Raw genomic sequence first — 27,068 nt, 5'->3', positions numbered from 1 at the left:
AGTTAAAGCTAGCCAGTTCTTTGATCTGGTTGCTGAGTAATGAACCAGTTATTTTAGAAGTAATTTCACAAAATTAAGTGGGGAAGGAAAATCAGGATTTGGGTTAAGATTTGTTGTTGAGTTTTATTATTTTTCTCCTGTACATAAAAATTTTCCAGGGCTCATCTATATTGTACACAGATTTCTCCTCCTTAAATTAAGATGTTAACATCTGAGACTGTTGTGTGGAGCTGTGTGCAGAAATCCTTTGCATTTCTTTCTTGTATTTTCTGTGCCATGTAAAATCGGTTTTAAGTTTAAAACTAAGTGGCTTGATAATGAGATGCACATTTTTCTCCCAATTTCTGTTCTGTGATTATATATTCTTTTATGTTTTAAAGCATATTCCATGTTGTCTTGATTTTTGATTATTTATTATGTTCTTTTTAAAAGTGATTATACTTGTATGTTGATTTTCATTGATTTTTTTGTTTTGAGCATGACTTATGTTTTATTTTGTGTTTCTTTTAGGTTTTGTTTTGTTTCATAAGATCCCACTGGATGGGTAGCTGAAATAAAGAAAAAGACAGAGAAAGGGGCTGTGGTGCTTGTTGGTTGATGCTGCCTTGTAAGCTGGACTCTTGGGACGGGCATTGGCTTCTCCCAGGAGGTGCCGCTTAGTTGGGGTTTTCTGGCAGATGTGGGTGGTATTTGCAGGAGGTCCTGCATGAAGCCTGCGGCTGTTGTGAGCTGTGTTTGGGGCACACTGCTGCTGCAGAGGCAGCTCGCAGGCAGCTAAGAAAATGCTCAAGAAAACATTTTAAATTCATGCTTCCCTCTTGTTCTTACAATTGCTCAAATACAAAATTGAAATGGGATTCCATTGGATTATGCTTCTCTTCTTAAAGGAGTGCTCCTTGACCATACTGGAAATGTATTGATTCTTATTGTTTCTGTTCATTAAAGGTGAACTGCAAAGTTACAAAAAAAAAAAAAAAAAAAAATCTAAGTTTAGGGACAGATACAAGAACACACTAAACAACCTAATCTCTATGTAACACATAGTTAGCAATGTTTTCTGTTGATGTTTAATGAAGACTGAATTTAGAAAGTCTCTCTTTTCCATCTGAAACACAGTGACTGAGAAAGTTAAGGGCATCACTGGGGGGACTTGGTGAGGCCATGGAGAGATTCTTTCCTTCCCTGGCAGTAAAGGTCCAGAGTCATGCAATCAATGCTAACGATTTTTCTAAAGTTTATTAGCCGTCAAAAAATAAAAGCAGCTCTGTGGTCGGGGGCTATAGATTTAGGTTAGGCGTAGTCAGTTTCAGAATAACTACAAGAGTGAAATAGACACATATGGTGCACATGTCCTTTTATTTGCCCCCTGCGATCCACCTGCTTTTTAGAAGTTTCCTAGTGAGAAGGCCGCAGTATCTCATGCTGTTCCCATGACAGAACTGCAGCTTTTCTACTCTGAAAAGGTCTGCGGGCAGAATGGCTGGCCTGCTGGGAGCAGGAGACCATATTCTAAGAAGGATAGTCCCCTACTACATACTACACTACTGCTGGTTTTCATGGGCAGGAAGGCTCTTCCTGACCCCAGCAGCATAGAGGTAATGAGTATGTGCTTTATCAGGCCCAGCCTCATTGGCGAGAGGGTAGCCTGGGAGCTACAGAATCCTGCATCCCTGCCTTAGTTCTGTCACAGACACCTGTTTCACTCACTCGGCCATCGCGGTGACCTTTGTATGCTTTGCTCAGCCTTTGCTAGGTTGGATCCCTGGCCTGCAGACAGGTTGGGCTGCCCTCGCCCCACCTCACCTCACCCCTTTCTTGTTAGGGGCACGGCAGAGCCAGGCCTGGAGCATTTCGCTTGAAAACAAGATCAGCCCTGGTGTTAAGGCATGCTCAGAGTGGCCACGGCTGGGTTGGAAACTTATTGACGTTTGAAAGAATTCTTTTTTGGGGGGAAATTGTTACTCAAGTTTTGCAGTTCAGCTTTAAGGATTTATAGATTTTTAACTAGTCCAACATGTTTGGAAACGTTGTTTTGCATCCCGTGTAACCAAGGCATTAATCTTAATAAACCAGGATCCATTTAGGCACCACTTGATAGAAAAGGATTACCCATGATGAATACTTTATACTGTATCTTTTACATTAGCCACTAAATATGTTATTGCTTGATACAGACATTTTACAGGGTCCTATGGATTACAGCATTTACCTTGGCTCCTCCGTACCCATGCCTCAGAGAGGGGCAGTTTCTCCCAAGCATACACAGGCTGCTTGTTCTCAAACGTTTTCTTTCCAAAGACACATTTGAGTGGGAGAGCAGCTGGCCCTTGGTGGGGGGTGGGGAGGGGGTCCGGAATATTCTCTGAATTCCCATTTTCTTGCTCACTGCTAAATGACAGTTCCTGTCACTACTTAGATTTTGATCTCTCCCAGAGTTGTTGATTTACAAAGAGGCCAGCTAATTGCAGAAATCTTGAACCCTGAAAGAAAGAGGAAATTCATGCTGAGAGCGGAGCAGAGGCTGTCAGTACACCAAGCATTCTTAAATATCGGCCATTCGGTACAAGTTTTTTTGTGGTTTTTTTTTTTTAAACCTTTTATATTTTATTCCATGGAACCAGAAAAAGGCAATGCATTGTTTAAGAACTATTTTATACATATCCCAGAGCCAAAAGGAAAAAAAAAAAAAGAATATTTGTACTCAACAGCTAGAAGACTTGCAGGGTAGATTTTTGTTTTAAAACGGAGAGAAGTGGACAGATAAGGCAATTTAATATATCAAAGAGCAGTTGACATCTCCTAGGGAACGATGAAAACAGCAGGCTATTAGAAAATTATTTCATATGGTTCTTGTGTTCCTTGCTTTTCATTTTTCTTTAATCCCCAAAGACCACAGTCAGTGACATATTTTCTCATTTCTATCCTCTAGACCACCCTCTTTCATCCTTTGCTTTTTTATGTCCCTTACAAACAATCTTTTTACAGCTTCCTAATGACATGTATCATGTATTTTTTTTTCAGCATTAGAAAAGGATAGGCAGCATTTTTGCTGAAATCAAGTCCATTGCCCCCCAACCAGGACCTGGCATTTCAGAGCCAGGCAGGTGCCCTTCGTCAAGGGCATGTGCTGGGTGAGTGGACACCCACCCCTGCAGGCGTGCAGCCATCACCCAGCCTTGGCCAACTCCTGCCTCCCGGGAATGGGGCCCCAGTTTCCCAAATCTTCTGATTCTTTAAGAGAAACTTGAAACCTGGAATTTTTTTTTTTTTTATGTGAAATGTCCCTATTTTTAAAAAGTTGGCTCAGTTATTTTTAAAAACGTTATGTAGGCCAACAAAACATGTCTGTGGGTTGCCAGTTTGTTACTTTTGTCTTAAAGCAACATCATTGTTCTCTGTTTCCCTTTATCTTTCCTTCATAAACGCACTTCCTGGAATGGCCATGGAGAGCTTTCTTGCCATTGGGTTTGGCACCCTAGAGATCTGTGGCATGTCACTTACCTTTGGGGCACTCCTGTGACCTCCGTTACCTGGGGCCTTGGCCTCTGTCCCTGCCTGGGACTCTCTGATGGCACTGTTTTCCCTCCATCCCTGAGTGGCCCCACCTCTAAGTGGCCAGAGACAACCTAGCAAGTCCTTTCTCCTGTTTTGTCTGACGTGTCTGACTTTCACTAGTGTCCGTGTCGCCTGGCCTACTTGGGGTAGCCAGGTTCGATGGGAAAGCACACAGCCTGTCCAAGGGTCTTCATTGTACCTATGTGGCCACTGGTAAATGGAAAACAGGCTTGCCACCTCAAGAGGTGTGGGTCAGGCCCTGTGTCTTGAATGGGGTACCACTGAGACCCTCTGAGGCAGCTGAGACAGAGTAAGGAACGCCCACTGACGTCCCCGGAGCCACCGGTTTGAGGCCAGAAAAGATACCTCTCCTGACGGGAGAAAAGAATCCTCACATACTTTGGAGACAGTCAATTCCAGAGTTGTCACTTCTGGTCCCCCAGCCTGGGCCCATTTCATTTTTGACCCATTGAGTGTCCTTCTCCTCTGTGCCCTCTACTTTTGGAAAGAACACAGAGCACAGAGGGTATTGGCCTCTGCCTCCAACTTTTCCAGCAGTCCTGAAGGTCCCCCAGAGTAGTTAGGGCTCTAGGCTCTCCTTCAAATGGAGCAGAGGCCGTGACAGTTGGGCAGCCTGAGGAGCAGACAGCTCCAGGACAACAAGGCAGGAATTCAGCTCGCTGCCAGGTGCCGGAGCACACGTGATGATGCGCTTCTGCTTCATCTCTCCTCTATCTTTGCTCTTGATCTGCTTAAAATTCCCGACTTTTCTCTCTCTCTCTCTCTCTCTTTCTCTCTAGCCACCTAACCTGACTCCATGACAGACAGAGGGTTTGTTTCCATTTGCCTTTTTTGGTTGCTTTGCACATGCTTTTTTGTTGTTGTTCATCCAAAGTGGGGCCAAACAAGAATGGAGTGTGAACTACTGTCATGCACCGCGGAGCGGATGATGCACTCTTGCACTGTTCTCATACTTTCTGTCTAGAACTCCTCCCTGGCTTTCATCTATTCCCCTCACACAGCAGTAGATGCTTGTTTCATCTTGCCTTGTCCAGACCAGATGCAGAGGGACAGCCACTGGGAGACGGGGCTCCATCCAGCCACGAGGGCTGTGCCCTTCCTGTCAAGCCAAGGTCAGTGGGGTCCCCTGGGGTCCTGCAGACTGGACTCCAAGGAAACTGGGACAGAGACCGCCATTTCGTTAAGTGAATTCTGCTGTGTTCACACACCTGCAGTGCCCACAAGCAATGTCCGGTTTATTCAAGGGCACCTGGGAAGGTTAAGTACTCTCCCAGACAGGGCAAGAGTATAGTTTTCTGTGGGGTGCTGCCAGATGGAATTAAGTGAACAGAACTCCCAACCCAGAGAGTGACATGAAAACAGTTGTCACAGAAGGCAGCTTTCCACTCGGGTTAGTCCATTTCCTTGTTTCATCAGGGACAAGAGAACCTCCCGGGCATCTGATTCTGACGGTGAGCTCACTCTGGGTTTAATTCAGGCTAATATTGCAGTAGAGCCTTGGAATGGTCATTAGTGGACCACTCAAGATAGGTTGCTATTGGTTGTATCCAAAGTCTTAGTTTTCACGGAAAAGAAAATGTATGAGAGGCAAAGGAAGGAAGAGAGATTTTCTCCTTTATTTTTCTACTTATGAATGGAGCATAATCAAGTATAAAAGAGTAAGAGATTCTGTTCACAACGTGTAGGAATATCAAATCATCACGTTATATCCTTTAACTGTCTTACAAATTTATTTGCTAATTACACCTCAGTAAAGCTAGAAAGAAAGAAAAGGAAAAAAAAAAAAAACTAGCAAAAGATTCCAGAGAAAGACAAATCCTTGGGTTTCATTCACTTCCTGTTCAAATCCATTTGCTGTAATCCATAGGCAGTCTGTGAATCATAAGCATGCCCTGTTTTTCCCCATAATGTTCCAAGGTTTTAAAGTCATTTTTTCATGTTTCCTGTAAATAATGGATAATCATTTTTATTTTATTTTTAAGTGCTGTTTTAACAATGTGGATAGATCATAAATGTACTTGCTGAATTCATTCATTTTTTAACAAGCCAATAAAGTTTTATAATTCATCTCCATGTGTCTTGCATTCTGTGTAGGGCCTTGTATACCTCCCCTCCCTTCCTCAAACACATACCATCATCCCGTGTAGCATTGGCGGTGCTCAAGGTTAAAGGTGTCAGAGGGAAGAGTGTGAGAAACTTTATGGAGAGTTTTGGGGGAGTCCCAAACCCACTATAGATCCTGGAGTATATCTCTTCTCCCCCAAAAGGGACTTTTACAATTTCCATCAATGTGAAATACATTTATTGTTAACTGATTCTTGCATTGGATATGTTTTCATTGGCTAAAAAGCAATCCTAGAAAACAAACAAAAGTTTAAGGGAATTAAAAAAAAAAAAAAAAAAACAACAACCAATAACCTACATTCTGTGGGAAAGTCCTTTGGTATTTTAAGAACTTGGAATGACCCAGGTCCTAGCAAGAGGGTACACTCAGTGCTCTGTTCCTCCATCCTAAGTGACTTTGTAGCCAAATAAACATGATGACTTGTGCTTTCATGGAAGAGAGACAGAGGAAGACAAGCAGGCATAGAGATAGGATGCCATCGAACTATGACCATTAACATGGTGTCCACACTTCACAGTCTTCTTGTCTCCATCCCCTAGGCTTGTCCTTTTTCATTTTTTCCTTTTAGAATAGGATCTAAGAGCAATCTCAGATTCATTTGAGCCTGCTTTCATCTTCATGGAACCATGAAAGGATTTTGCACCAAATTGGAGCCTAAGGACTGGAAAAACCAATCCAAAGGGGTCTGCTGTCTCATCAACCCAAGTATACTGACTTCTTCTAAGAGTCTGGTTGGTTCTGGTGACTTATACTTTTTCTAAATGCCCTCCTAAACAGGTTTCTTTGGCCATTTGGAGGTTGTGTAATAATTTGAGGTGGTGGGTACTGAACTCAGACTGTGCAGGCTGGAATCCCAGTTATATTTACAAGTTAATGACCTTGGGAAAGATATTTCATGGCTCCCTTCCTCATGAGATAACAATAATATTAATGGCACCTACCCACTGGGCTCTCATGAGAGTTTGATGAGACTGTGCATGTGGGGGGCACTTGGTGTTGCTAATAAAATACTTTGAAGGACTTGTGTATACACTCGTGCTTGAGAATTCCTCAGTAAATGCCCCAGAATCACAGACTCATTTTTACATATTGGCCATATGGTGATTGTGTGGGTGCAAATCATGGAGTCCAGTGGAAGGGAACTTCCCTCTCTGGGTCATTTTAGATGTGGCCCAGGCTGTGAAACTGTCTCAGGAGTTATAATGATTCCCCTCTTAGGTCCCTCACTCTGCCCAGGCAGTTCTTGCACATTGATTCTTTTCAGATTTGATATTGATAAAATGAGAGGGTAGAGTTTGTTTGGATCTATATTACAAAAGTTCAGTGAGTTTGAATGATACTCTATAGTTTGAGTATTCTGGAAGAAGAAGCATTGCAGGTCATATCCCGAATATGGTCTGCCTTCTTTTCTTCTCACTTTATTAATTATAAATTTTTGATCATTGGGAAGGGGTCTATATTATCATTAGCTTTTAAATCATCCATCTGAAAATCTTTGGCTATGAATAAAAATAAATGAATTGGCTGAGAGAGTGTGTGAAAGAAAAGACTTGTTTCAAGTTCCCTCAAGCCTTAGAAACAAGTATTTGCAGGCAATGAGCTACAAATAACTAGATTATTCTTTTCTACTTCCTGAGGTAGTTTCTCATAATAGCTGTAGTAGGCAATGCATGATTGGCCTTGCTGGAGCTACTTCATGTTTGAAAGTGATACAATTTCATTTCTTTTAAAAATATTTTGTCATTTGGGCTTTTTTCTTCTTAAATCATTTTAAGTGGTACTGAAGTCTTACCAGCACCTAATTTAAGACACTTTTGCTGTTGTTACCACCTTTTCTAACACATTGTAAAGTGAGACTGACTACAATATCTAAGTGGTAGTACTAGTTAACGGGGACTGGTTTCTCACTGTATGCCCAGCACTGTGTTAAGTGTCATGGATTAATTCACAATCCTCTCAAAATTAGCTAATGCTAATATTGCTCCTATTTTAAAGTTTAGGAAACTGAGGATCAGAGAGATTGAGAAACTTGGTCCAGGTGACCTAGCTAACTAGTGGTAACACCAGGATTTGAATTCTAGCAGGCTGGCTAGATAGCTGGAGATTAAAGCAGCTACCCCTTGGGATCCCTGGGTGGCGCAGCGGTTTGGCGCCTGCCTTTGGCCCAGGGCGCGATCCTGGAGACCCGGGATCGAATCCCACGTCAGGCTCCCGGTGCATGGAGCCTGCTTCTCCCTCTGCCTATGTCTCTGCCTCTCTCTCTCTCTGTGTGACTATCATAAATAAATAAAAAAAAAAATTAAAAAAAAAAAAAAAGCAGCTACCCTATACCAATGCTGAAGCAGGGCTGGGACTAGGGTGAGGCCAGTGAGGTATCTGGGGCATCCTCAGGGCCATGCCAGTGTCCGGTGATCACTCCTGCCAGCATGAGAGGTTGAGCAGAAATGATTGTTGTAAAAAAAACAGAACTGTAAGGTCAACCTTCATCACCAGGGAGGCACCTGACGCCCCAGGAAGCCTTGGATTATTTAAATGTGCCATTAATGAAGCCCTTGCAGCTCTTGACTTACAAGTATGTGGCACAGTAGTGAATTGGCATATGCTTTCTAAACATTACTTTGTGAAACACAGAAGTTACATCAAGTATGGGTTCCTTGCTGATTAGCTAATGACAACCCAGCACATGTTTGCTTTGTCCGTTGTAACTGAAGACAGATTTATTGGATCTGATTATTCTGAAGTGAATTTTCTCATGGCTCTCGAACCCAGGTCCTTCCAGCTTATTTGGAGCACTCTGATGAGTGACAGTGAGGGGTGGGGGTGGGAGTCAGAGAGTTTGTCTGAGGACACATCCTGCCACCTCCCTGTAGAGCATCCAGACATTGGAACAAGGTGGTGGAGAAGGTTCGAGGAACTTCTTGCCTCCAAAACCCAACAAGGGAGAGCAGCATCTGAGTAATGCAGTCACGTTTCACTTGGATCCCCAAATATCCTGTCTGGCAGTCAGTGACCAAAAGAGACTGCCAAGGGCATGCGCTGGTCTCCCAGTCATTTGGTCAAGTCCCATGTCACACAGCATAAGCCCCTGTAGCTAAGCTAATGAACAGGAAATTCTCCTCCTATCTCCTTTTTAAATATTGATTGGGTTTCCCAAGAGGAAAAGAAAAGGCTCTTCTGTGTTTATTTGACACCTTTTATTTCTTTTTAATAATTCTCATCATACGATGTTTAGCCTGGCTGAATCGCTAAATAAAAATATAGGCCACAGCTTCTTGCTTAAAGGATTAGAATGCAGCTTCAGGTAAGTTCATGCAATTTTGATAAAGCCACTTGAGCCAGGGTGGGAAGTAGACTCACCAGCACTGCTTTACCTTTCAGGGGGTGTTCCTGGTTTTTATACGACCTAATATACCATGCACGAGGGTGCTTCAGGCTTTGTGAAGATGACTCCCTTGACAGATGTTCTCTCTGCACTTAGGCTCCTGGATTGGGGGGAGGCCAATTACCTCTCTATCACCCTCCTTCACAAAACACTGTTGAATGTTCTACTCCTGGGGTGGTAGTGTGCTGGCTCCTGGGGCTTTTTGACCATCGAGGTGGGTGGCAGGTATCAGATGGAGGAGGGGGTGGTGGGGATATGTCTGTCCCTTCCCACCAAGGAGGTTTACCCCTGCCAGGGCTCACCCCTGCACATGCATGGTCCTGAGGGCTGGGTTCCACCTTTTCTCCTCCTCTGTCTCTTTTCATGGAGGGGAAGGGCTTCCCAGTGCGGTTAGTCTCACTGTTTCTTCTTTGTTCCTTTAACCTGCCCATTCCTCTTGACAGCATCCCCACATCTCTTCATTTAGACCATTTGCGGTGAGTTCTTTTTCCTTGACACGACCCCAACTGAGACATATACTAAATTCCTCATTATCTTGTTTCATCTTACGTCAGGTCTATTCAAAACCTAGTAAATATTTATTGTGTCAATTATAGGTCAGGCCATGAGCCACGCCCTGGGGGATACCACAATAAGAGGAGCAGATGCCATCTTTGGCCTCATGGGCTGTGGGCTGTGGTCTGATGGTAATATCTATGACATTGATGCCCTGATGGTTCATACTTTATGCATAAGAAAACAAAGACTTAGAAAGTTAAGTAACTTGCCCAAAGTCACACAAATCAGATCCATCTGTCTATAAAATCCATGCTTCTGGCCCTGCTGCTCTGAGGCTCGTGCTTTTCCTTCGCCTCTTGGGGAACCCCATGGCTACAAATTCTGCAATGGCCATCAGACCTCTGCTCTTTGTTTTGGTAGCTCTGATTCTTCTTGACGCAGTATAAATGGGTGAAAAGTGTCTCCACCTTTGTTACCTATTTTCTCTTAAAAAAAAAAATTCTTTTCTTTTTCTCTAGTTCTGTTTCCCAGGCCAAACCACACACAGAAATCTGCTTTGACCTCTCTTTAATTTTCACACATTAAAATTTTAAAATCAGTTGGGTGGAGTGTTTGCATAGGAGAGAGATTGTGTGTGTGTGTGTGTGTGTGTGTGTGTGTGTGAGAGAGAGAGAGAGAGAAAGAGGAAAAGACAGAAAGGAGGGACATAATTCTTCTTCTCTGTCCCTCTGTCTCTCTCTCACACACACAGAAAATTGAATACTTAAAACCCTGTTTGATTAAATAGGAATTTAATCCCAGTACATACACCATCTGTACCATTATTGCCTTCCCGATGCGCACCGTGCTGCAATGTTCCCAACCAGCTCCTTTTAAAAACTTTCCATATTGTATTTTTTGCTTTTTGTTTTTACTTCCTTATAAATAGCAAGAAGTTTCGCTGAGAAGAAATGATTACAAATCCCAAAAGGCTGGTGTTCCGTTCTGAGCTCCAAGATGTAAGGATTGAGTGGATTTCAAACTTGGCAAAATTTCTGACTTGGCAAATGCTTCCATCCTTATTTATGACAGCTTGGAAACTTCCATTTTCTAGGGCTTATAAACGATGCTGCTGATTTTGTCTCTCTTTTCTATTTTGCTGTGAATTATGAAATAACCAGCCTGAAGGTTTCCTTTTAACATTAACCCTCTTTGTAGAGTATGAGTGTGAGTGTGTGTGTGAGACTGTGTTCTTTCTTTTCTACATTATGAGGCGTGTTTTACATATCTCATATAGGCAGTGTTCTTCCCCTTTTCTGCCTTTCCACAAAGTGACAATCAAAGATGTTGAGGTTTAGGGTGTTGAGAGTGATAGCCTCGTGGTCTCCATTGTGGTCACCAAGGGCTTCCTGCCCAGCCATCCTCTCATCCCCAAATGGCAGTTTAACAGTTGGGATTCTGGAGCAAGACAGGTAACACAGACCTGTCTCTGAGAGTTTTTCCTACAGGTGTAAACAGGTTGTGTTTCAAGGAAGCTCCATGCCCTTTTTGTTTAATGGGAAATTGTCAAAATAGAAGAAGAAAGAAAAAGACAAGAAAACTTATCTCCGCCTTCTTCTTCTTCCTCCCTCTCGTCCTGCTTTTTCTTTCTCTCTTTCTCTTAATTCCTTACTTGGTTCCTTAAAGCCTGCTCATTTTAAGTTCTCTTTGTAAGTACTTTCTTCTTCGGATTCATGTAACCACACAGAAGTTGAGAGCCTCGATCATTGGGTAGAGTCGACAGATTTTGCCGAATATAGGCAGTCGGAATTTTCAAATGCGGAACGCGTCCTCTGAGAAGCAGATGCCAAGACGGGGCTGAAGCTGCCAGGATTCTAATCAGGAGAAACTCTTGTGTGCGAGAAAATGGGGAAGGAGCTGGGGAAGGCAGTGAGAGCACCAAGCTGCAGGGCAAGTACACCTCCTGTGGGTGAGAGGGAGGCAGCCCAGGTCAAGCACTCTGGACTCCATCGCCCCTGTGGAAGGATGCGCAAGGCCGCAGGGGAGGCATGGAGCCACGCCAGCCATCAGAGGAGCTTCCTGGCTCCCAGGAGGGGGCTGCCTTGGTATTTTCTGCCACATCCAGGCATTGGTGCTGGCGTAGCCCACGGGGAGCATGGACCATGTGCAAGCGCGGAGATGGATTTCAGAACACGGATGGGTCTCAGGGTGTAGTGGGGTGCTTGGTCACTTATGCTACCTGAAGGTGAAGGTCTGCAAGCTGCCTTGGACGATAGGTGCTATCCTGTCTGACCTCCACCTAACCGATGTACTTGGTGGCTGTCGCTGGCCACCTCCCTGCAAAGCACACTGACCCACCTGACAGTGACCTGGGACGCTCCAGGGAACCTCTGCTCCCCTAAATGACTTACTACCAGTTACATCAGTTTAAAGGGCTTCAACTATAATCAACCGGTTAAAAAAAAAAAAAAGTAAGAAATACACGGACAGGGCAGGTCAACATTTTGAACTGTTTGGAAAGTCGTTTTTGAGCCGTTAGCCACCCTTTTATTTATGGCAACATGAAACAGCATCTGCAGCTAAGACCTGTTTTTGTTTTGCTTGCCTGCATGCTAAAACCACAAGTGATTTTATTTCATTTCCTTGGGTGTTCCCCATCAAATTTCCTGTCATGGCAGCTCTCATCATTGGTTCACCTTCTTTCAGGAAAGTGTTCATGGCAGCATCCATCCATCCCTTGCCAGGTCAGAGTACAGGGCTGGCAGTGGAACCAAGCCACATGTCTGCTTACACGTTTTTCAGGCCTGCTCTCCTGCAGTAAAATTGTTTTCAAGAAAAATGATGCCTTGTTCAGATTCAACAGATTTTACTGAGTGCTTTGCATGTGCTTCACCATAGGTTGGCAGCTCCCGTGGCCTCAGAGACCAGCGAGGCCATAGAGGAGTCGGTGGGCAGGTGGGCTGGTGGGCACTGGCTCATGCACTGGCAGGGCTGACACAGTTCTGTCGCTGTGTCAGAACACAGGCTCAGGGTGGCCACGTCTGATTGCCCAAGACAGGGGAGATCTGGATTTTATGTAAGATTTCCCAGTTTTTTATGCTGGCAAGGCCCTTCACATTTTTTGAAGTCTCTGGGAGCCAAACTAAACAGGTCTTTTGCCAAACTTTGCCTTTTGTGACCTTTTTGCTGGATATTCTGCTCATCGCTTTTAAGCTATGGGTTCCTCCACAGCAGCCTTGAGCAGATACTGGTCTGTGGCCAGACTTCTTGGAAGCAGACACAGATGAGGATTCATGGAGCCGGGATTTATTAAGGGCAAGCTCCAGAACACACTGGGGAGAGACTGGAAGAGGCAGGACTGACAAGCGTGCTAAGTAGGAAGATGATTTCAGGCGTAGCCTCCTGGCAGGGGAACTCTGGAGTATAAGTTGCCCCCTAGAAACCTGGGAATTGGGTTTTCATATTCTTACATCCACCAGTGAGTCATTGGATGAGGGTCAAAGCCAGCAGAAGTGGGCCCCAGTAGCTCAAGGACAGTCCTCCAGGAAGGAGACATGGTGCTGATGGCTGTAGGGGCAGCAGCAGAGCCCACAGAGCCCAGCACAGCCAACCTCTGGAGTGGTGTACTTACCCAAGTCCACAGGTAATAAGAACCACATGTCAAGGCAGAATTTGAATCCTGATCTTCTGACTCCAGTCAAGTCCACTGCTTACTGACACGCTTCCCGGGTGCTGTTTGATGAGATCAGTGGGCAGAATTCAGATTACTTTAGGCCCTGACTGGTTGTGTGTTGGCCCTGGGCTGCTCACTCGTCTTTCCTCTAGGACTGCTTGGCTCCCCAGAGAAGGGCAGTCGGGCGGAGAGGAGCTAGGAAGGAGATCTGGAACCAGGAACATTCTAGACAGTTCTGCCTGGGCTCCCGAAGCCTGTGGCCACTCCCTGCTCTCAGTTCTCTTCTCTTCACTAAGTTTGCTGGTTGTGCATCTGAGATGCGGGCAGAGTTTGGGGTGCTCTGTACCATAATGCTGAGTTCTAGGCCCATGACTCATGGCTGTCCTGATGCTGGCGAGGTGGACTTCTCTGGGAAATAGGCCAGTGGCTTGTACATCACCCTGGACTTAAACCTAGAGAGCACAATTTCCTTTGGAGGGTTTAAACTATTCATGTGTTGAATTTAAATACCTTCTCAACTCCAGACCCCCCTGAGGGAAACCCATGAGGTAGGGAGAAGATGCAAAAGGTACAGCACCATCTGCTGATGGATATCCTCAGAGTCTGAGGGTCCCAGAGACGAGAAAAATCTTTTTTTTTTTTTAAACTGAATCCACCACATCTGCCCCCACAGCACTTGTCCTGCGTCCTGTGTCCTGTGCCATGGCTCATACCTTGTCCGTCCTTCCAAATCTCTGGGCTAGCCAGGACACTTCCTTGTCTTTACCTCTGAATACTGTCCTGAAGTCAAGCTACATCTTTCTCCCTGCTACCTTCCAAACCTGCCTGCTGTTTTCCAGGCCAACCCCCTCTGCCTTCCTGTAGAGTCTCTGTATTCCAGAGGGGCACACTGGTTTCACTCTTCTCACCATCCTCGCCAGCTTTGTGAGTCCAAAATTTTGCTCCTAATATATAGACCTGAGATAGTCAGTCCTGGACTCACGTAGCCAAGTAGATCAAGTCCATGTCCTCAAAATGGGGTTTCAAACTCCAGAAAGTCTTCCTCCAGCCCATCTTTTCTACCATGCCTTCCCATCCACCACTACCTCTGTGCTTCCCCAGGCCACTGGCTGCACCTAGTTTGACCCTCTTCCTCCCACCACCTGGAGCATTCATGTGTCAGAGTCCTGTCACCTACTGATTGGGTGACCTTGGACTTGGCATTCCATTCTTCAAGTCCCAGATTCCTCCTCAGGGAAATGAGGGTGGTAGATATCTACCTTTCAGGGTGACTGGGAGAATTTAATGGGCCAAGTATGGCAAGTTGGCAGGACAGCCTGTGACGTGTTGTAGGTGCTCAATAAACAATAGCATTATGAAGATTGTCATTACTGTAGTCCCTTTCCAAAGCCCAACTGCACTCCTGCCTCCCCTCTAGAAGCTTCCCTAGAATGGTCCACGTGGAAGTGACACCATCCTTCCTATATTCCCATAATAGTGTTGGGCTGTGTTTGATCATCTAGTGAGGTGAGCCTGGGTCCCCTGTTGCTGCAGTAAATTAAATTGCCCAAAAAACTAAGGGCCATATACCATTCCTGTTTGAGGATTCCTGTGATTTTGAAGAAGGAAATGAAATATATATAGTTCTTAAGTGAGTTTACTTTTATTGCAATGTGATCATGTTTCTGGACAAAGCTCAGGCCTCAGGCTTGATCAGAAATAGAGGGACTCATGTTAGGATCCTGAATGCAGCCTAGTCCTCCCTGTGAACAGTACAGGCTAAGTTTTCTGGGGGCTTCAGTATGTCAACGTGGAATACTTTGATGTATTAGTGTCCCAAGGGCTGCTGTAACAAAATACAACAAATTTGGTGGCTTAAGACAACAGAAATTCATCTTTTCACAGTGTGGAGGCCAGAGTCAGAAATTGAAGTGTTGGCAGGAGAGTATGAGGGAAAACATGTTCCAGGCCTGTCTTAGCTCTCAGTGGCTGCTGGCACTTCTTGGCATTGCTGGGCTTGTAGACAAGCCACTCTAGTCCCTGCCTGTCTTCACAGAGCCTTCTTTCCATGCTTCTGTTTCTCACCTCCTCTTAGAAGAATAATTATCATTGGATTTAGGGCCCACCCTACGTCTGGGATGTTCTCACCGTGAGATCCTTATTTACTTCTGCAGACTCTTTTGTTCCAAGTAAGATCCCCTTCACTGGTTCCAGGGGGTATAATTGGAAATCTCTTTTTTTTGGAGGCCACTACTGAACCCACTACACTTGAGAATAGAGTTTATTTGAGAGGTGGGTGGCATAACTTCTCACACACAGGATGTAGGTGCCAAACCACCCAGCCCTTTTTGGCCCATGCTGTGCATCTGGTTCTTATCCTCTCTAAGACTCAGTTTCCCTTTCTACAGAATAGGGATAATAACTTAGAACACACAGGTTGCGAGGATTAGTTAAGAATGTAGACATCTGCATAGAGTAGATTCATGATGGTGTTACTATCAATAGTGATTCCCACTGCTCATTCAGTCATTTAATAAAAACTTGAATCTCTGGCCATCAAGGTAAAGGAGATATACCGCACAGCTCTCGGTCATACCGGCACTGAGGAAAGGTTCAATGTTTGTTGAATGAATAAACAAGTAATCTGAAGCCATCACACGTACTTGCTTTGTTCAAGCTCTGGAAGAGGCTTTGGCAAGGACTTTGATACAGCTTTCTGCCTGCAGGACGAATGGTGGTGCCAGACCTTTCAAGGAAGATCATTTTTTGGACTATTCTCTAATGTCCTCAGAGTATTACTGCATTGTCATTTTGCTTTGGTGGCCCATGTATGTGGCCATTAAAGTGGGTTTTATGGGGGAGTCCACATCAAAGGCAATGTGGTGTCTCACCTAAAGGAAAGCTAACAGCACAGAGCGAGGTGGAAAATTCAGATGCCTTTAGGGTCCAAGCAGGCAATAAATAGTCTGGGTAGGGGAGTCCCTTAGAGAGTATGTCCCTATTTAAAGAGAGTAACTGCTCCTCATTCATTAATTCAGCCAGGTAATCAATTCAGGATTCATTCATTCAACTCAGAAGGTGTTGAGCAGGCTCATCGTGCCCTGTGCTGTTCATGGTGCTGAGGACACGGGGTTGAACAAGCCAAACCCCTTGTCCTCCAGGAGGGAACCTCTTCTTCTCTGGGAACCCAGTTCCAGTTGCCCGTGGGAATCCAGGCCTATCACTGGGTCAGCATTTTAAAGAGAAGAAGCCAGAATGTTGCTTCTTAAATGTTGGCAAATACTGTACATTTTTAAAAGAACACCAGACAGGCCAGACAGAATTTATCTCTTGACTTAGGTTAGACTACAGGCTGCTCATTTTGTTTCTTTTTTTTTTTTTTTGAAGATTTATTAATTTATTCATAAGAGACACTGAGAGGGAGGCAGAGACACAAGCAGAGGGAGACACAGGCTCCCTGCAGAGAGCCCGATGAGGGACTTGATCCCAGGACCCCGAGATCACAACCTGAGCAGAGGGCAGACGCTCAACTACTGAGCCGCCCAGGTGTCCCCAGGCTGCTCATTTGTGACCCTTGGAGTGGAATATCTTGATATTTACCTTAAGAAGCATCTTTCCAGGGTCTGATTTTAAGCTAATTCTCATTTTTCCTGCCCTCATGGAAGTTGCTAATGATTACTGCATGTTGTTTACTTCTTCCCGGATGGAAAGATACTTTGGTTCTTCATCCTTGTATTTTTTCAGGTGAGCTGGCTTCCGTCTATCAGCTTTTTTTTTTTTTTCTTTTTAATTCCATCTCCAGATCTTTGATTACTCTTTGTACTCTCTCAGGCTTCTGGAAAGGCTCTGAGCATGTCATCTGGCCCACAACCCTTCTCCTGGGGGTCAGAATCTAGCCCAAACTCTTAACCAAGCTGCTCATGGGTTAGTCTTGTTTTCAAACCTCCTTTTCTACTTGGCCATCCAATTTTCCCAGCCTTGCACTGACTCCCAACCTCAGGTGTGATAGTAATTTCTCTCAGAGGGACATGGGCTTAATAGATTTTTTTAATTAACATTTTGTAAAATTGGAGCTGTCATGCTTTATGGCAGACTGATACAAATGTCTATAATTACATTTTTGCCACTAAATCTTGGGAATAGTCTAGAAAAGTTTGTTTTAACCCCTTCCTAAAAACGTTCTGATTTATAGGCAGGCCTCTTTACGCATACCTCTAATGGTTGCGGTTGTCATGACAACCCAGAACATCATTTGTCAAAAAGCTATAACTTCATTCTATGTTGAAGCTAAAAATTTATCTTTTAGGATTTATTTTTATGACAGGGAAATTTTTGTATTTCTATAGATCTGCTTCTTCCCCTAATTCCACTTGCAGTTAGGGAGATTCAGACTTCAGGTGAATATTTTCTAGAGAATAAGACAAATATCTTACCACCCTACCTTTCCAAATGAATTCTCCCATCCACTTCAAAGAGAACTCAAATGCACTCATTAGTATCCTCCCCAAAGTAGAATTCTCCCCCCTTGTGTCCTCTACCTCAATATGATTTTTGTCTCTTTAAAAAAAGGAAATACATTTTTTTAAAATAAGATGACATTTTTTGGCTAATGAAGTTCAAAGAAAGAAGGGAAAGAACATGTCTGTCAGTCTCTTCTACATGCTAGAGAAGAGTGAGATATTTAGTTATTATATTTACTTGTGTGATGTGTGATCTGAGGACTGCAAACTCAGGGCCAGGAAGATATATCAGTGTCGTGGGCTCCTGGAGACATCACATAGTAACCCCCCTTCCAGAAGAAAGGGGGGCTTCTTTCCTTCTCTTGACACAATATGGACCATTCTGCAGGATTGTCTTTTTCATTTTTTATTTTTTTAAAGAGAAGCCAGAGATCAGTATTTTTATATGAAATTTCCTAATTTTTAAAATGCTGGCAGATCATGAATAGTTTTTTTTTTCATTTTTCTCTCTCTTTAAAAGAAGATTTATTCATTTATTTGAGAAAGAGAAAGAGCGAGAGCACAAATGGGAGGGGCAGAGGGAGAGGGGGAGAATCCTCAAGTAGACTCCCTGCTGAGCTCAGTGGCTGATGAGGGGCTCCATCTCACCACCCTGAGATCATGATCCAAGCTGAAAACAAGAGTCGCTCAACTGACTGTGCCACCCAGGTGACCCTAGTTTTTTTTTCTTTTTAAACAATGTAAATAGGCAAGCACATCTGAGGGCAAGTTCACGCCACAGACAGGATTTCTGCCCCAGAATGGCTTTGTTTCCCATAAATCAAACAATTTGTAAACGAGTTTTGTTTTCAGGTCCTTCATGGGATCTGACTTGTTAAAACATTCCTTCTGTTGGCCTCACTAGAGGTGATGTTCACCCCTTTGCATGTTGGGTTGCTCTTGGGCTCTGGACCTGGTATAAGAGGAAGCTGTGATGGTAGCTACATCTCAAAGACCCGCATACACATCTGTCTTCCAAGATAGATGGTGGGAGCCATCAGATACCTTCTGGGATTGTTCGTGGATTTATGAATCTCTCTTTTTGCCTTTGATGGATGGGATAGTTTAATCCTAGTCACTAGGACATGTATTTGTTTTTTGTATTCAGAATTCCTGGATGGTCACCTGTCTGTCCACAACAGATAGCAAGAAATTTTTTTTCTCACTGCATTTTAGAGTGTTTTGTTTCTCATCTATCAGAGGGGAAGACACTAGGAATTATTGGAAATATGTCATCAAAACATCTGGGGGCAGGGCTGCTCTAAGGTTGTCACTGCTCCAGAATAGGAGTGCTTTAGGGAACACTCATCCTACTGTAGACACTCATCACCAAGTCCTTGTGCAGTTAGATTTAAGACATTATGGGTTTCAGAGGCTCCTGGCTGGCTCAATCGGTTAAGTGTCTGCCTTTAGCTCAGGTCAGGATCTCAGGGTCCTAGGATCGAGCCCTGCATCAGGCTCTCTGCTCAATGGAGAGCCTGCTTCTCCCCCTCTCTCTGCCTGCCACTCTGCCTCCTTGTGTTTTCTCTCTCTCTCTCTCTGTCAAATAAATAAATAAAATCTTAAAACAAACAAACAAACAAACATTACGGGCTTCATGTGAAATTATGCCGAACGTGGAAACTCAGAGTGACTGGCAACAGCTGCTAGTTAAGAGACGCTTTATGCCCTTCAGACCCCGTTGTAATTTGGTCTTTTCCTGCTTTTTCCAGCTCTCCTCTGCTGCCTTCCACACCCACTGGGTTCAAGGCTCACCGAGAGTCCCTGCCCATCTCATTACCTTCATGCTCTTGTGTAGCATCCTATACCTGGAAGGTTAGACACCATCTCATCTCATTTATATCCAGGCAGGGCTTTATGGGGTCCTTATGGGTGTTTACACTTTAGAGATGTTGGTTAGATGTGTGGCAGATACAATCCCCAAATAAGTAGCTCTGAGAAGCTGGCACCAGATAGGGGCTCCTTGTTACATTCCTTTCTCCCTATCATGCTTTCTTGAGGAGCCTCAGGGGTTTGGGGGTTGTTTTATTTTTTTCAGCCTTCTTTGAGCTGTTCTTAGCCAACAAGAGAGAAAGAATGTGCTATAATTAAGGTAGAGTCTCCGGCAAATATGCGCATACTCTGTTTAATCTTTAAAGCTTTTCTCAGTATTAAAAGATAAAGTTTTTAAACAGTTATCCAGTGGTAATGAACTAATTCTGGTGCCCTTACTCTGTGTTTGCTTCTTTTCTGGAGAGATTTAACAAATTATACTAGTAACGTGTTTTAACAAATAAAGTACAAAGAAAGAAGTAAAAATTTCCTGTAATGCTGCCAACCCAGAAATATTTTACCTTTCTCCCAATACCTTTCTATGTGTATAATTGTTACATAGTTTAGATAATAGTGCATATAAATATTTTTATTTCCTGTTATAGGTACTAAACAGAATTGATCAAGATTTTTTTACAGAGTTAACATTTCTCATAAAATTAATCTTTTCATGGCATTGTAATATACCATTCTGTGAATAAACCATAATGTATTTAATCATCTCCTAGTATTGGACATTAAAACATTCCAATTTCATTATTGAAAATAACAGCATAAAAAAAAAAAAGAAAATAACAGCATAATGGGCATTTTTGTCCATCTGTCTTTTTGTTCCTCTTACCACTAATTTCAGACATGACTTTTCTCATGAGGTGTTTTCTTGGGTTTTTAAAAAGATTTTATTTATTCATGAGAGACACAGAGAGAGAAGCAAAGACACAGGCAGAGGGAGAAGCAGGAGCCCTGCAGAGAGCCCCATGTGGGACTCGATCCCAAGACCCCAGGATCACACCATGAGCTGAAGGCACATGCGCAAACCACTGAGCCCTCTCATGAGGTTTTTAATATTTTTAAGAGCTTTATACGACAGTTTACTTTCTGAAATATTGGCTATTTTGCAGTTATACCAGAAATGTTTAAGAACGCCCATCTCTCAATACCCTTGTTAACAAGGAGTTTTGTTAATTTTTCTCCCTAATCTTGGCTTTAGTGTTTATATTATGTTTTTTTTATATATATCAACCTGTGGTTGAGTGTGTGTGTGTGTGTGTGTGTGTGTGTGTGTGTGTTCACTGCCAGTAAGGAAGAACAATGTGTCTAGTCTCTGAGGTCTGTGGTATGTCGGAGGTTCCCCAAGAAAGGCACTTTCCATGTACCAGGCAGGACTTTAAGTGCTTTGGATATGCCAACTCCTGTAACCTTCTTAACACTCCTAAGAGGTAGGAGAGTAGTAGCAGATATGAATAATAGTAGATACAGTTATCACTCCCAGTTTTCAAGATGGAAGGTGAGGCCCAAGGAGATTTGGTGAGTTTCCTGAGGGCATAGAACTAAGAATTGTCACATCAGTTAGGGCCTTCTGTCTCCAGAGACTACACTCTTAACCATTCCTGGAGAGCTTCCTGCTACCAAAAGGGAGACGAGCCCTCAGTTACCTAGGCCAGGCAATGGATATGAGACAATGTGTGGTCAACACAGTTGCTCACAGGACAGAAGTAAACCTCACAGATTCTCACAGTTATCTTCTTTTTTTTTTTTTTTTTTATTTCATGAATGAGAGAGTAGGTGCAGGTTCCAGACTCAAAGTAACATAAACTTCTGAGAAAGCAAGATATTTTAGCTCAACCATGAAAGTCTTTCGTAGTCTCAGAAAACAGAATTCGTACATTATTCTTCCAAGATTGAAATCGATCCCAAAAGATTCAGAAATTGCATTTGTTGCTATGTCCAGCAAACAATTGTTTTTAGAAATGCAAAGTTGTTCACATTTTTCTGTCATGCTGATCTTCAGAATATGAATTCAGTGACCTTGACACTCCTGCATTCTCTTGTTACCTCTGTTGTGCTCCCTGTAACTTAAAACAGTGGGTTTCATCGGTTCTTGGTTATAGGTTTCAGATGCTGTATTATGGATCCCACTTTAATTCAGTACATACGCTTTGGGCATCTACCCAATGACGCTGGGCATTTCAAAGGGATACGGAGACATGAGACATACCTTCAAGGGGTTTGTAATCTCACAGGGAATTTTAAGTTTACAAAACAAATACAACAAGGTAGAAGAAGATAGACACCATTAAAGAGTTTGTTTAATGAAGCATGGGGTTATAGTGATTTTTGCTTTGTGGAGATCAAGAGAAGGACTTATGGGGAAGCTGGCATTTCTGCCAGTCCTGGAAGTATGGGTAAAATGTGTAAATGATGAAGGTGAGAGGAAGCCTGGGTGGACATGCCAGGAAGGGGGAGAAACAGAAGCAACCAAGGCCCACTGTGTCCTGTGATGAGCTACTGCTATAGAATGAGTTAGAAATATCATGTTATTATCCTAGCTCCCACTTCACTGAAGGATGCAGGGAATTGGCGCCAGTCCTTGGTTTTTTTGTTGGACCATAAGGTAATAATTAGTAACTGTTCCAGCCCCAGAATGAGGTGTATGCAGACCCCTCACCTCTCCGCTCAGCCCTGCAAAGGCACAGCTGGGTGTAGGAGGACTCCAGTGGCAGCTAAACTGCTTGTCTCCAGTGGTGGTATGCATCAGAACCAGCGTGTTCAAGTGCCTGCTCTTGCCCTGGGCCTCAAAAGTGGTGGCATTGGTTGGGGGTGGGACAGGGATTTGCATGCTTAAAAAGCTCTTCACATTTTTTTTTCCTTAAAGATTTTATTTATTTATTCATGAGAGACACAGAGAGAGAGGCAGAGACATAGGCAGAGAGAGAAGCAGTCTCCCCGCGGGGAGCCCGGTGCGGGACTCCATCCCAGGACCCTGGGATCACACCCTGAGCCAAAGGCAGATGCTCAACCACTGAGCCACCCAGAAGCCCTGCACATTAAAGTTCAGAGCCACTGTTCTAACTCCTGGGACCCACACTAGGCTCAGTAAATATGAGTATCTGGGGATGCAGTGCTGGGAATCAGGTGTTTCTAATGTGTAGCCAGGTAGGAGAACAACTGGGATCAGATAACCTCAGGAATTCCGTGCTTCACATTAAAAAAGAAAGAAAAAAGAGATGATCATGCCTGCAGATATTAAAGTGAACATCCAACCCATTTCTTACCCGTGGATTTCGGGGATATATATGCATTTGGGGCTCTAACAGTGGCTTCCCCTGATAAACCAAATTAGGTAACCACTGAGTTTTTAGTGCAATTGTTCTCACCTGGGGAACTGTTAAAGCTCCACCTCCCTCGCCTGCCTCCCAGATCAACTAAGTAAAGCTGTCTGCGGGGCAGGACCTTGCCTTGATGTTTTTAAACCTCCCCCATGCCCCAGGGGATCCCAGTGCACAGGGAGGACCTAGAACACTCAGGTGAGGATGTGCATACAGGCATCTCCACAGCTTGGTTCCTTTGAGTTTCCCTTCCACTCAGGTGGCTTGCTGCATTGCCATGGCCAGTCCTGTCTGTGATGTTATACTGTCACCTCCCCATAATGCTAGCTTGGCTGGGAGAAGTTGACATTTTCTTATAGAACTCGAAAAAACATGGAAGGGGAACCTATCAAGAACCCATCAAGAATAATGTTGCCGGGGCACCTGGGTGACTCAGTTGGTTAAACATCTAACTCTTGATTTTGGCTCAGGTCATGATCTGAGAACACTGAGATCAAGCTCCTCATCGGGCTCCATGCTCAACAGGGAGCCTGCTTAAGGGTTTCTCTCCCTCTGCCCTTCCCCCCACTCATGCTCTTCTGCCACTCTCTCTCTCTCAAAAATTAATTAATTAATTAATTAATCTTAAAAAAAAAGCAATGTTGCCAGATTTAGTAAGTAAATACAAGATTCCCAGTGAAGTCTGAATTTCAGATAAACACCAAATAAATATCTAAATTTTTTAGGTATAATTATGTCCCATGCAATATTTGAGAAATGCTTACATAAAATATTATTTCTTGTTTATCTGAAATTCAAATGTCACTGGACATCCTGTATTTATCCTACTTATAAAGGAAGGAAATAATCATCAAGTCCAAATAAATTTAAAGTGGCAGGTTTCTGGTTCTACAGTGACAGCCAATCTCCAGTCTTGCAGGTCCTGTGGACTCCAGAGTCCACCTCCCAGGATAATCATTCCCAAGCCCCAGAGGATTAGTAGTTCTTCACTGGGCCTCTGTTTACAAGGAGGAAACAACTGTATATCCAACCACATAAAGTTAACTCCAATATCATCTTTTCCCTTGATTACAAGGTCAATATTTAGCCTTGAGCATCTAGGAACCCTTTGGATTGTCCTACTCACTTTCCATTTCTGATTTGAGGGAAGTGTTTCATGTGGAGCCAATATAACAATTAGCCTCATCTTTCCTAGCTCATGTTATTAGCTCTGCCCACCTGCTGAGCCTTCTAGGACTCCAAGAGCCCATTAAGTACAGGGAACAAGAAGAATAACCATAAGATTCCATATACACTGTTACTTGTACTCATGGCCAGCTTCATGGGAGTGGACCAGTACCATCACACAGACCCTTTGTAGAAGGGCTTCATGCTCAGTTTAATGCTCTGCTGTCAACACTTTGAAATATTTGATTTATGAAAAGGGGCCTGCATTTCCTTTAGCACTGGCCACCGCAAATTATGTAACTGGTCGAGCTCATACAAAAGCACATACAAAAAATATAACAACAGCAGCCTTCTTGCTCAGACAGTAGTTTATATCTCCTGTAGAGGGTGTGGCCTTAGCCTTCTCTCCTGGGTAGGTGGCATTACTTTGGCAGAGAAAACCTAGAACAATGGCTTATGCATTCCTCTCTACTCTTCCAGGAGTGCTTGTCTTCAGCAAGAGTTCTCCAACTCACCTTAAAGAAACATAATTTCATACTTCCACCCATTTTAGCTGGGAGTTTGGATTAACCTCGTATCTTTTTAGGAGTAGATATCTTTTAGAGTCACATCTATAGCTGTCACCATCTGTCAGTCAGAAACTATTGAGTACCCAGCCCTGAGAAAGGAGACCTTCCTTCACTTGCCCTATTGTCATTATCAGTCATCACAGTAGATGTGTTCAGTGTGCATCTCCGCCTGGCTCTGGACTGTGAGATGGAGCGTGCTCCGCTATATTCTGTCAGTGAAACTAGCCTGACTCTGAAAAGCAGCCATTGTTGCCTTTGGAACAGTGAGCTACTTCACATCAAAGAAGGGTGTGTCCATCAAGAGCTAGAACTTTGGGATTGTTTTTCTGGCATCCATCACTGGGAGGTTCAGACAGAGATAACAACAAACCTATGGAAATCGAAAGGTGGTGCATTAGGTTGGTAGAAAATCTCAGTTCTTCCCTTACTTCTTTATAATAATCAAGTCATAAAATCATACAAGGTCCTTATCCTCCATATCGGTGCTGAAAAGATATCCTTGTGGATAGTGGGAACACAAGGCTGACTTGGGGAAGCCAGCTGATGGGAAGTTATTTGTAAGTCATGTATGTGGAAGTACTTTGAAAAATATAATATGTGAAAGCAATGTAAATCATTGTTCTTATTTATGGTTTCTAGAGCCTGCTTGTGGCAGTTTTGGAATCTACCCCTGCAATGCCAGCAAACAGTAATCCAATAGAAAACTCAAAATAATTGACAAGACGCAACAGTTCCAGAAACACAAGGAGGCCCTCATGATTGAAGTGTGAGACAGGAATTAACTCTTTGTGCCTTGTCCCATCACATCTTAGGACCATCGTTGAGGAGAAATCTCGAAGAAACATAGTTCCGTAGCATTTGAGCAAACGCCATAGTTCTACTCTTTGCCAAAAATGTTTTGAATTAGCCTTATGGTGGAAGCAAAATTGTTAAAATGTGCTGACATATTTTGAACATTTTATTAATAGAACAACTACTTTTCAGATATTTAAGGCCAAACACTTGACTTGAGATAGGAAACCATCACTAGGTATACAGAAAGGCAAGTCAAAGACAGCTCTTCCAATGGTCTGCCCAGCCCATTTGCCCCACAGTTGGTTGGAAAATGGCAATGTTGATGTTTTCATCTGAGGGAAGTGGCCTGCAGGGAACTGAAATATTTTGGATCAAGGAGAATGCTCTTGGAGAGAATTCATTTGAGTAAAATGATTATCAAGAATCCACCTGGGACTGGGGATCATGTAAGTTACTGTAGGAGACAATGTGATGAGCAAGAAAAGTTAGGGCCTTCAAGCAGCTTGCCTTCCAATTGAGAAAACAATTGATCCCACTATTAGATCACACTAGAATGTTATGTGATTCTTTTCTAGCATAAACTAATATTATTACAAGTTATACAGAACCATGCTTTCTATCTCAAACCTCTGAAACCAGATGCTTTGGATCTGGGGACTCTTTGGATATTAGAAATGCAATATGGTTGCTGTAGTGAATGCTAATACCACCTTTAGTGGGGTCTGAGGGAACTCTTTGTAGTCACTTTCAGTGATATTTCTGCAGTGACACTGAAGATTGGGTACACTAACTGGAATAAATAAAGTCTCCAAAAACCTCACAGCAGTTCAGGTCAAGTTTTAGTACCAAATGAGGGAGAAGGAGAGAGAGAGTCACAGGCTGTCTCCATGCTTAGTGTGAATCCCAACACAAGCTTCCATCTTACGACCCTGAGATCATGACCTGAGCCAAAATCATTAGTCAGATGCTGAACCCACTGAGCCACCCAGGCGCCTTTGGAGGGAGGGCTTTTAGACAGAAAGATAAAACTTCAGAAAACTGTTTTGCACCCTAATTATAAAAAAATAACTCCATGCTACTGTGATAAGCTCAGAATGTGATGACGAAGGCTAAATCACAAAAGAAAATTTAGTTATCTTCATTTGGCTCCTGTGTTGACAAAGTTAAGTAACTTATCTTCTAAAAATTCGTAGACTAAGAATAAAAGAGTACTTCCTTTGTGTGATAAAGATGCTATGCTCATTTTTCCCAGTTTTATTGAGAAATAATTGACATATATCACTGGACAAGAATAAGGCACACAACATGGTGGTTTGATTTACATACATTGTATAGTGATGACTACACAAAGTTTAGCTAACATCCATCTTCTTTTGTAGATATAATAAAAAGAAAAGGAAAAACAGTTTCTCCTTGTAATGACAACTCTTAGGATCTGCTTTCTTAACAACTTTCCTGTGTATCATACAGTAGTGTTAGCTAAAGTCATCACACTGCACATTATGTCCCTAGTACTTATTTGTCTTATAACTGAAAGTTTGTACCTTGTGATCACTTCCCTTCAATTCCCACTCCCCCCACCTCTGGTAACCACAAATCTAATCTTTTTCTTGGAGTTTGGTGTTTTGTTTTGTTTTAAGATTCCACATGTAAGTGAGATCACACAATATTTGTATTTCTCTTTC

General features: G+C 43.2%; 1 protein-coding gene across 11 annotated transcripts in view; it reads left to right on the top strand.

Annotated features, from left to right (window-relative positions):
• NTRK2 (neurotrophic receptor tyrosine kinase 2) overlaps nt 1-27,068 on the top strand; it is a 327,804-nt gene that overhangs the window by 128,048 nt on the left and 172,688 nt on the right. Inside the window, exon 12 of one of the 11 annotated variants that reach the window (XM_077905082.1) lies at nt 511-5,643. The exons of the other annotated variants lie outside the window; for them this stretch is intronic. Within the exon in view, the coding sequence (XP_077761208.1) occupies nt 511-548 (38 nt within the window). The 3' untranslated portion in view covers nt 549-5,643. Of the gene's footprint in view, nt 1-510; nt 5,644-27,068 lie in introns of those variants that run through there. 11 annotated transcript variants of the gene reach the window in all.

This window comes from Canis aureus, chromosome 1, assembly GCF_053574225.1.
Source record: "Canis aureus isolate CA01 chromosome 1, VMU_Caureus_v.1.0, whole genome shotgun sequence".
Classification (NCBI taxonomy): domain Eukaryota; kingdom Metazoa; phylum Chordata; class Mammalia; order Carnivora; family Canidae; genus Canis; species Canis aureus.
The sequence above is the reverse complement of the archived record's forward strand: the minus strand, read 5'-3'. Positions and strand labels throughout refer to the sequence as shown.